An 11,199-nucleotide genomic window follows, 5' to 3' on the forward strand; every position below is an offset into this window, starting at 1 on the left:
GATATACAAACAATCATGAAATCAGATATATGCCATCATTTTTATTTCTAATAAATTCAAGTGAAATGATATACTATTTTGCAAATTTATTATTATTGAAGAAGAGCTACATGAACATCTTACAATTTAAAATAAAAAAACACAAAATCATGAAAATTAGACTGAAATTGTAATAATTAGAAATTAAAAAATTTAATAGATTTATTTCACGAAGAAAAAAAATACAGCATTATGCTTTGATAATTTCATGTATGTGTGCATGTATGTGAGGTACATAACTCTCCAGAGATAGACGTGCACAGTATATATTATTTGTACTAAATATTATGCACTCCAAAAGTTTTTTTTTTTTCGTTTTTGAGAAAAGAAAATCACCTCTTTGCAATGGTCCAATGGTACAATGGAATGGAAATTGCATACACGCATTGTATTTGAAAAAACTTTTTAATATATCTTGTTAAATTTGTTTTTATAATTACCATCCAATTGTAGCGGTTATTATAACTACATTATATGAAGAAATAAACTTTGATATAGTTCAAATTTTGCACAACTAAAACTATATAAATTTATTTTGGTAAATGTAATGGAACTAGTATTGTATAGAGGTATACAAGATGTGTAATTTCGTTTATAATATCGAAAATGCTTTCAGTTTTCAATTTGACGAAATGTTTGACAAAAAAAATGTTTGTTTTTCAACTTGTTTTTCGGAAAAATATTCTCTTACTTCATTTGAAATCTGGTTAAATTAAAAAAAAAAATTCAACATAGAGGCTGGAAGCAGAACTTGTTGCAAAGAATGAACTTTGACAAAATATTGGATTTTATGCTTTTAATGATGCATACCCTACTAAATGTTCGTACACCTTGAATGTTTTCGTTCGGATTATCAGAAAGTTGTATCTAATTCTTTGTGTATAGCGTTTTCATGTTCTTTTAAGAAGCAAGTCTAGAATACTTATGCGTATGAAGTAAATGTTTGTGTCTATTAATAGACTAAGGAATTTTCTTTCAAAAGCAATTATTCTATATGTCTCAAATGACAAGCATAAAATGATACCTGTGTTATTTAAGCCTTTATATAATATTTAAATACATAAAAAGGTAAAAGTAAAAATTTTACTGAAGATTGGCTTAGATATTTTAAAATAACAAGTCCTCGTTTGGGTCTTTATTTTCGTGTTGCAAAAGCATCACTTTGAAATAAAATTCAGTGGCCTCAAACACAAACCGCCTAACTCGAGTTAAGACAAAAATGAGATATGTTTACCAGCGAATTCTCCGTTTTGAGTTTCATATGCTCACAAATTTTGGTGGTTCTACGACTATTGCAGCCGGAGTTATTGTCGGATTCACACATGACCTAACTCGAAATGGCAACCATATGCACTTGCACTAATCGCCTAAATCGAGTTAAGAGCAGAAAACATCTTTTTTATGTTTTGGACAAACCACTTATTTCGAGATAGGCTATTGTTGCAAATCGAAATTAATGACATTTTTTTTTATTTGTATGAATTTTTACAACCGCTTATCTCGAGTTAGGCTTTTGTTGCAAAATTAATTTTGAGTTTTTTTAAATACTAACTCGACATAAGCGATTTGTGTAAAATAAAAATTGGTAGTTTTTTAAACTCATCTCGAGTTAGGCGATTATTGCAAATACAATTATATTCCAAAAGGCTTCTTATGTTGAGTTAGGTTTTTATAACGCGTGCAAGTATGAACAAAACATCAAAATTAAGCGTTTAGTGTTCAAAATAATGCATAATTAGTATAGAATATTTTTTAGTTTTTTATAATAAAAAATATTTTATAACGCTTAACATTTTATTTTATGTGATATATAGTGTAGGTATTTTATGTCCGTGATTTAAAACTTGTTCACTATAGTTAAAATTAAATCTTACATTCAGCGACAAGTAAGATAGTTGTATTTTTTAACCCAAAATATAAAACATCTGCACAAGTTACCTGCATTTTTAATGCTCTAATTACCCAAATATCCCATGTTTAAGATTTGAATTTTTTTATTTAACAAATAATATTGTAGTTCATTTCGTGATTTACCTGCGACAAATGTTTTTTTCAATTGACGAAGTTCCCATGTTAAAATGACACGTGGCTAGCTACCTGATGGTAGATTGTTTTGCCTTTGTGGTCTAATTGTATTATTAAAGAAAGTGTTGTTTTATTACGCCCTTGTAAAACACATGTTATTAGGAAGATCAAATTTTTGTGTTTAACAAGAGTTTTTATTTTAATGATTGTATTACAAAGCAATACTTTTATTATACACTAGTAAAACACATTTTGTTAGGAAATTCAAATTATTATAATTTGCAAGGGTTTTCAATAAATAAAATTGGTACGTCTGGGAATAACAATATTTTGTTATACTTTTTATTACTCATTTCCGTAAGATTAAATTTCTTCGATTTTCAAATATTTATTATATTTTTGTTATTTCGAAGGAAGTATTTTTTACAAAGACAGTTATTTATTATTGTTTTTAAATGTGCTGATGTTGGAAATTGTTAAATAATGCAAAAATTATCCAATATAAACTTTATTCACGCTTAATAAATGTACGTTAAAAATTTTGGAACTTGCTAGGAGAGCTGAGATGATTGTGGCGGATGTTAGAGGTATTGCAATATATTTGAAACTAACGTAACGGATTCAGTGTGTTTTAAAGCATAGAAATTAGCGAAACTGGTCCTATAGTTAATAAACAAGTATTTACACTACAGATCTTACTTTGAAAACCGAAGTTAATACAGTTTTGAAAACCGCAATTGACTTTGGTCGTGGTGACTGTATTAATGATCCTGATTTTAAAATTGACAACCTTCAAAAGCAAGTTTTTGAGTCCTATAGGGCATGTGAACATATCTGTAGAGATAAAAAAATATGAAAGGCTTTCTACTTTTATTCTTTTAAGAAAAATCCTTTTACAATTTGCCGAACGGTTAGAAAATTCGCTTAATCTTTCGCGACCGGGCTTCCTGAATGCACTCAAGTACATGAACGCTCGAAACTGACTCGTGGTTAATTTGTATGGAGTCTTAATTGAAAAGTAAATGCTGACAGCTAAAATAAAAATGTCGAGCAAACTTACAATATTCTTTGTTTATTTGATAATCAAATACTTATATACTCTATGATAGGAGAGCAAATTCCGAACCAATTTACTTTACCACAACTTTTTAAGGAGATCTATATACTGTTTACGGCAGAACTTTGAGAAAAACTGACGAACAAACCATTTTCTATATGTAACTAATAATACATCTCCAAGATTTAATTTTCACAAGTATCGAATTATTATTTTCTATACGAGTTCGAGTTCACTATCAAATTTGACTTTTCATTACAGTAGTTGTATTGACTCACACTCGATTTGATTTTGTTTTCGATTTAAAAATTTTAATTAATTCGCATTTAGTATCATTATGAACAAGAAAGAAAGTCATATGGACTATAGTACATAAATAAAATAACAAACACCAAACTCATAAACTCATTTTAGAAATTACTTTATGTGCTCATTTTTACAATAATGTAACAACTTTGTCAGATCCGTTGCACAATGAAGCCTTTTTGTAATTGAATTACTTTTTGAAATTCTCTTAACTGGAAAGAGTCGCACCACAGATTTCAAAAAATTCACTTCCAAAAATATTTTACAAGAACAGTTTATACAAAGATTTTTTATATTTTAAGACGAGGTGTTAACTAGTTAGATTTTCAACACATGCTCCAAATTGAAGAAGAAGAGAAAATTAGTACCAAAAAAGAAAAACTTAGAGTACTTGATGCAATTTTTTTATCTGTTGATTTACAAATTTCACAAAACGATAAAGACTGGAGATTTAGCAGATACTCATCCATATTTAGTTGGAGAATCCGAGAGAGAATAAAAGATACTGTCACCTTTTTTAAATTTAATGAAAAAATTATTTTTAACTTTTAGAAATAATTTTTACTTGAAATTTATTCATTTCTTACCTCAATTTATGTTTTTTATGACAATGATTTGAAAAAAGAGTGAAAAATCACATAACGTAAAAATAATATATATATTTCTTCCCTTTTTAGTATAACTTAAGTCACCTAAAACCATATTTTCAGTTTTGCAACAACAGCTTAAGTCGACTTAAGTTTGACGAAAATGCAAAAGTAATTTTTCACAAATCGCCTAAGTCGAGTTATGCTTTGCAAAGTACTTTTTATAAATTTTGTATAACCGCCTATCTCTCTTTTTTCATAATTAAGAGAATACTATTAGTTGTTTTACTTCAGATTATGAGTTAATCGCTTCCTTTTTTAATTATCTTTCGATCAAAAAAAAAATTGGCTCAAAAAACTTCATAACTTTTTTCAAAATTAAATTTAAAGTTTAAAATGCATTTATCTCGAAATCACTAAAACAGACTTAAGTCGTTTGTGCTTGAAGCCACTGAATTCACTTTTAATTACAATTTTTTGTAAATAATTCCGGCACTTATATAAGAAACATAAGAAGTTGCAAGTCTTAAATTGCTGTTCGTATAGAAATGGAAAAAACCTGTTACGTAAGAAATTTGTCAGGCTTTACTACAAGTATACCTCAGGATGGTTTGGATTATTTTTGAATTTTTTATTTTGTTTTTATTTTTTTTTTTTATTTTTGTTGTCTCAAATTAATTTTTCTAATTTTATTAATGAAAATATTTTACATTAATTTTAAAACAAATTTAAATTATAAAAAATAAATGCATGATGCATCGCTCCGTTGAGTTCATGTTAACATAGATTCATTTTTTTTGTTTTTTTTTTGTTTCTCTCTTATATTTTATAAGAAACTTTCTTCAAGCAAAAGTGTTTTAATTTGGTACAATTTTTAAATTAAATCAATTAGAATTCACCTAATAATTAACTAGTTGGTATATAAATTTCTAGATCGAAAATAATTTTATCAGTCATATTTGAGCTGTTGAATCAGCTCTAATAAAAATATTACGGTTTTTTTTTTAATTTATCCTTTAAAAAAAAGGAGTCTTAAATATTATAAAAGAATCATTAAAAAAAACATTAAACGAATCCAAGAAAAAATTTAATAAAAATAAAAATAGTTAATAAGAAATTTAAAGAAAAAAAAAGAAATTAAAAATGTTTTTAAATTTAATTTCAATTTGCTGTTTATTATCATTATCAACAATGATATTAGCACGTACAGCAAATAATCATCATCATCAATATCATAGTGTTATAAATAGAAGATCATCTGCATCATCATCATCATCATCATCATTACCAACTGGATTATCATCAAATGGAATACAAGTAGATACAGAAAATTATAATAAAGATTCAAATGAAAATTTAGATTCTGTATCATCATTTATGAGTGGTGGAACAGAAAATAATTTCTGGAATGATTTTTCATTATTTTATAAAGTTTATAGGCAATGTGCTAAAGAAGATTTAACAGTTTGTTTAAAAATCAAATTATTAGCTGGTTTAGAGAAAGCATCACGTAGTATTAAAGAATTCAATTTAATAAGTGGTATTAAATTTATACGTGATGATAATGTACAAGAGAATCTTGAATTACCAATTTCTGAAAATGAAATTATATCAAATTTACCAAGATCATTAGAAGCAAAAGATGAAACCTTAAATAATATGATCTTATCAAAAATACAATCTTTTATTAAAAGTCATACTTTACAGGTAAGAACATTTTTTATAAATTTTTGTAAAATTTTATTGAAACTATGAGTGAATTAATATTCAATGAATTCTAATAAAAATTATCTACCACATGAAAAATTATAAGTTGGTTTTTGGAGAGGAGTGAAAATTGTTTATGTTGTTATCAAAATTTAAAGTTCAAATTTTTAAAATTAGTTTGTCGAATTTGGTCCTTTCTGAATATCAATTTAAATTTTAATTTTCTATAATTTCACATATGTTTGGTCAAACTTGGATAAATTATAAATAAACTTAATTTTGAAACTTAGAATATAAGTTTGTCTCAAAAACACAGAATTAATTTTGATTCGGAGCAAAAGAGTTGCCATCTTTCAGTATACAGAGTCATTTCATTGCATGAATCATATTGCATTAAATTTTCTTACCATATTCTTCTCTATACTCTTCAGATTAACGATAATTTTCCACTAAGAATTTACAAAAGCAATTTTTGAAATTAAAAAATATTTTAAATTTTTTACAGATAAAATTCGATGATAATGATGAAGTTGAAGAACGTTCTTCAGAAGGTAGAAAAAAGAAGAAAGGACATGGTGCTCTAATTATGATACCATTATTATTAGGTGGAACATTTGTACCAATTGCATATGGTGCATTAGCATTATTAGCTGGTAAAGCATTAATTGTATCAAAATTAGCATTGGTATTAGCATCTATAATTGGTATTAAAAAATTATTAAGTGGTGGTGGTCATAAAGAATCTGAAGTTGTTGTATCCGGTGGTCATACTTCAGGTTGGGGTAGAGATCTTAATTTACCATATAGTGCATATGTACCAAAAGATTCAAGTAAGAGAAAGTAAAAAGAAAAAAAAATAAATAAATAAATTCTATATTTTGTAAAGCAATTAATTTATTACGTGTATATAATATGTATATAAAAATATATATGTGTATAAGAATGTAATAACTATAAAATTGTATTGTATAGATAGCGTGTTTCTCATAGTAATTGAAATAGTATATAATTATTATTTTGTATCTTGTATCTAATTATGATATTATGAAAAGTTTTGATATTTTTTTTTCTTTTAAAAAAAAAAATCTATTTATTATTACTTATTTATTTTATTTATTTATTTATTTTTATTTATTCTATTTATTATTAATTTAAGTTATAATATTATGCAAAATTAATTTGACCAAAAAAATATATATACATTTAGAAATCTAAGTCAAATATAACAAATTAAGGAGAATAATTATTTTTTTTTATTTTCATTTTAAAATTAAAATTTTTTAAATAGCCAATGCATATTTGCGGGATCAAAAAATTAATTTCGTTAAATTTCCGGGGCACGTCTAATTTTTTAGAATTTTAATCTGACTTTACGTAAAACGCTTCAGCTTATGACGGACATCAGATCAATTACATTTCAGTATATAAGTATATTGTGTTTTAAGCCATGTTAGCTTAGTATTTTCACGAAGTTTTCAAAATTTATTCCTTAAAATTTATTACTTAAAATTTAAGTAAAACAGCAGCCTATTCTAGCCGTTTCTTAAATTTGTCGATTTAAAGCAAAACAATGTAAAACTTTCATTGTTTCTTCACTTATTAATGCAAAGATATCAACAGTAAAACAGTAAATGTAGTAAATATACTCTATTCATACACTCTATGATAACACTAGTTTTAAAACTATTTATAAATATAGAAATGAAATTTCTAATTTACAAAATTCTTAAATTAATATTGTCAACTTTTGCTTTTGACTTCATCCAACTAAAAATGGATGAAATTTATAAAATGATTTATTTTCAGACAGCAATATTTACCTAGAAAATAAAAATTTAATTACACAGAAAAAGAAGGAAATGAAAATTATTTTCCATTTTTTCCTTTATTATCATTCATTTACACCTGTTTTGTAGCAGTTTTTGCACTCTTTATGTCTCGTATAACATTAATTATAAATAGAAATTTTCAATTTATGAAATAAATTTCATAAATAGCGGCAATCTGTCTAGAAAAATTTTATATTTTATTATTTAAAATATAAAGAAAAAAGGTAAAAGAACAAATTATTTGCAATGAGGTCCTTACTTTATAGGAAATAATAAAGTAAATCATTTAATTTTTTTTTTGTTGTCGGGAAAATGATTGCGCCGATACAATTAACAAGTTGTATACGATTAACACCATACATAAATAAATGCAAATTAATTGAATGACAGGAAAATCCAAAAAAAAAAAACTGTGACGGTATTTTTTAGTTGCCGTGAATTTTCATAATTTTTTTTCATTTTGTTAGTTTTTTTTCGTCGTATTTGCAGCAATTCTTAATTGAAAGCAAGCATTAAACGTGTTGAAGAAATAAAATCATGCCACCTTAAAATAATTGAAATATTGAAAAGCAAAAGAAAAAATTAAATATAATATATTTGCCAAGTGTTCTGATCAAAAAATTTTAGTCAAATAACTGAAATTGAAGAGCATTGTTACTATGGAATATGATAATCTACATTTTTGAAGAACGTTGAAATGTTGAAAATCAAACCAAATCTTTAGTGTTGTTCACTGCAAATAATTGGTCCAAACCGAACTTCAAAACTTATTCTCTAACACTTTCAAATATTGTAGCATTAAATCACTTAAGAAATTTTATAAAAGTTATAGAAGATTTTTATTACAGTTTTCTTAGAAATATAATAATATTCAATAATATTCGTTCACTAAATGTAATTGATTCTACTCCTTTGATTTCGATACAATTATTAACAATTAAAATGTTAGACTAATTTTCTATAAAAATGTTTTTAAAAGATTGTCGCCGAATTAAAGCAGTTCCAGAAAGTTTTACAACTTTTTTTAAATTATTGAGTTATCAAGTAAAAATTATTGTAGTATCAAGGGAGAATTAATACCAACAAAATCAAAGCAATGTACATACACTCTGTATATGACAATCTAATCAAGCTAGACGGTCAGTCCATTGAATGTACAGCTAACTCCTGTTATCTAGGAAGTAACATCAAGCCAACATGCGGTATTAATGAAGATGTACAGAATAGACTAGATAAAGCTAGAACAGACTCCGTTCCATATGGTACAACTGGCAAATAACATACCAAGTTGAGTATATTCAAATCATGTGTAGAATTAATATATGACTGCTAATCGTGACTACTCACCAATTCCAACAAGAATAAATTGCAAGTGTTCATAAATAAACACCTAAGAATTATATTCCGGATATTCTGGCCGAACAGAATTAGGAACTAGATTTCTAATTCTGTTCGGCAACTAAAAAATTAAGAGCCTATAGTAAAGCAAATTACCTGAAGAAAATCGAAGTGGATTGCCAAAAGGTAGAGCCAGAACAATATAGAGAAGAACAGTGCTGCAACAGCGATGAATAGAGAAAAATGGAGACTTCAACTTGATGTCAGCCCTTTCGGAGTAACAGGAACACAAAAAAAAAATTATCAAGTGAAATTCGTCAACATTTTATCTCGGTAATGTTTAAGATCATACTTATGAATTACTTAAATATTACTTAAATACTTTTATGTTAATTGTTATACTGCTGTTTATATTATATTAAAAAAATTTTAATCAAAAACTTGCTTAAAATCAATAGTTTACGAGTACATACATATAGAAAATAACTTTCTTAATGTAATATTAAATAACCAAAATTATTATTTATACAATCATATGTATTGTAGTGTATGTTCATACACACACACACATACATATATCAAAACAATATTTTTTTGAGAATATTTATAATATGGATTTTTTTCATTATTATGCATTGTGCACTTTGTTGTTTTGTCAAATATACATTATGGCAAAAATGGGAAAGTTGCATGTGATTTCTTGTAAAATAAGATCTTGTTACAGATGCATACAAGTTATATCTAGTAAATAGTCAATATTTTATTGTAAAATATAATTGAATTTAACATTACAAACTAATAATCTATACATACATACTCCGGTATTATTTTATATATACTTAACATATTCATATGTACATCTACAGTTTATCTCTATGAAAATTTCATGGAATCTACATTTTTTAAACTTTGTAATTAGAGCAAAAATGCATAATAATGTTAGTAGTAAGAAAAAAGTAAAAGAGGAAAGCATTTGATTTATTTATATTCATTTATTACTGTGAATTTTTACTATCTTTGGTATTTTTTCATTTTGCGATATCATATTCGGAAATAAAAAGGAAAAAGAAAAAAACTAAATTATTTAGAAATTTATTAATAAATTAGATCAATAAATTTAATTATACATAAAGAAAAAAAAAAAACATGGTGTTCATAAATTTCTCAAAATTTCAAATAGAATTTCTCCTAAATTCATTAAAATTTAATTATAGAAAATAATATTTAACATTATGCATATTGAAATTCAATTTTCTTTTTAAAATGCCAGAACTTAAGAGAATAGAATTTATCAATAATAAGATAAATTATTTGTGTAATAAGCACGTACTTATTAATTTCACAACTATGATGTTGCATTAGTAAAATTCATAATATAATTAGTGTTATAGGCACAATCCTATATTTTCTTGTTCTTGTTAGGTCACTGGTTCGAGTCCAGTTCGAGGAGAAAAATTTTTTAATTAATTTTTCTGCCTTCAACTCGTTCCTTTGATTACGTCATCCATTTGTTCTGCAGTTGCACGAAGAAATTTCCATTTAAGTTAAATAATTTATCTTTTACAATTTTCAAGAATATAGTGGACTAAATGCATGCTGGAAAGCAAAGTCGCGCCTCGTGATTGATGAGTTGCTGAGCCAACTGCATAGGAATGAGTTTAACTGTCAGGTTTATGCAGACGATTTGGTAGTTGTCATATCTGTTGAAGACTGCGTTAATTTTATACAAAATTTCCGAGTGCTTTATGTGCTTTTTCCGAGTGGGTGGAAGCTGGACTTGTTAGGTAAGCCAAATTCGGCAAGCGGATTAAAATTTCGGGTGCTGGCAAGTATTTTGGAGCTAAACTTGATAGAGAAATACACTGGAATTTCCACTTGGATACGAGACAAAAGTCTTCCAGTTTTTGCGGGATGTTAGAAAAAATCTTCATGACTGCGGTGATCTGACGGATAACCTCCACCTTTTGGAATTTAATCTAATCTAATATATTGGTTTTAATCTAATATATTATTCACTTTATTCAATAAATTTGTAAACACACATAACCACTTGCAAACGATAACACTTTTAGATAAAATCATATTAGAAGCTTTTATATGATATGCATTATAGCATGAAACTTTTGACATGGATTATTAAAAATAGTGTACATAACTAGTTGAAATCTGTACAAACAGTCATATATTAATAATATAAGAGCATTAGAAATTAAAACAGCGTTTTTTAACACTTAAAAATAATGACATAATATGTACCTATATGTACACTATGTATGTTTATTCTGTATTATTATTAAGTCTCAAATTCTGA

At 25.9% G+C, this 11,199-nt stretch overlaps 1 protein-coding gene across 1 annotated transcript; it reads left to right on the forward strand.

The window, feature by feature from the left end:
• The first annotated feature begins 5,205 nt into the window (after positions 1-5,205).
• LOC129613113 (uncharacterized) lies at positions 5,206-8,829 on the forward strand. The gene is made up of 3 exons (XM_055527053.1): positions 5,206-5,721; positions 6,227-6,551; positions 8,711-8,829. The coding sequence occupies exons 1-3, from the start codon at positions 5,206-5,208 to the stop codon at positions 8,827-8,829; spliced, it is 960 nt and encodes a 319-aa protein (XP_055383028.1).
• Positions 8,830-11,199: the final 2,370 nt, after the last annotated feature.

The sequence above is a fragment of the Condylostylus longicornis genome, unplaced genomic scaffold (genome assembly GCF_029603195.1).
Source record: "Condylostylus longicornis isolate FDR11 unplaced genomic scaffold, ASM2960319v2 ptg000004l, whole genome shotgun sequence".
Taxonomy (NCBI): domain Eukaryota; kingdom Metazoa; phylum Arthropoda; class Insecta; order Diptera; family Dolichopodidae; genus Condylostylus; species Condylostylus longicornis.

Coding starts and splice junctions, on each gene's coding strand:
- LOC129613113 (XM_055527053.1), top strand. CDS start 5,206: ATGATATTAGCACGTACAGCAAATAATCATCATCATCAATATCATAGT. Junction 5,722..6,226: donor TTAAAAGTCATACTTTACAG/GTAAGAACATTT, acceptor AATTTTTTACAG/ATAAAATTCGATGATAATGA. Junction 6,552..8,710: donor ATATGTACCAAAAGATTCAA/GTAAGAGAAAGT, acceptor TTGAATGTACAG/CTAACTCCTGTTATCTAGGA.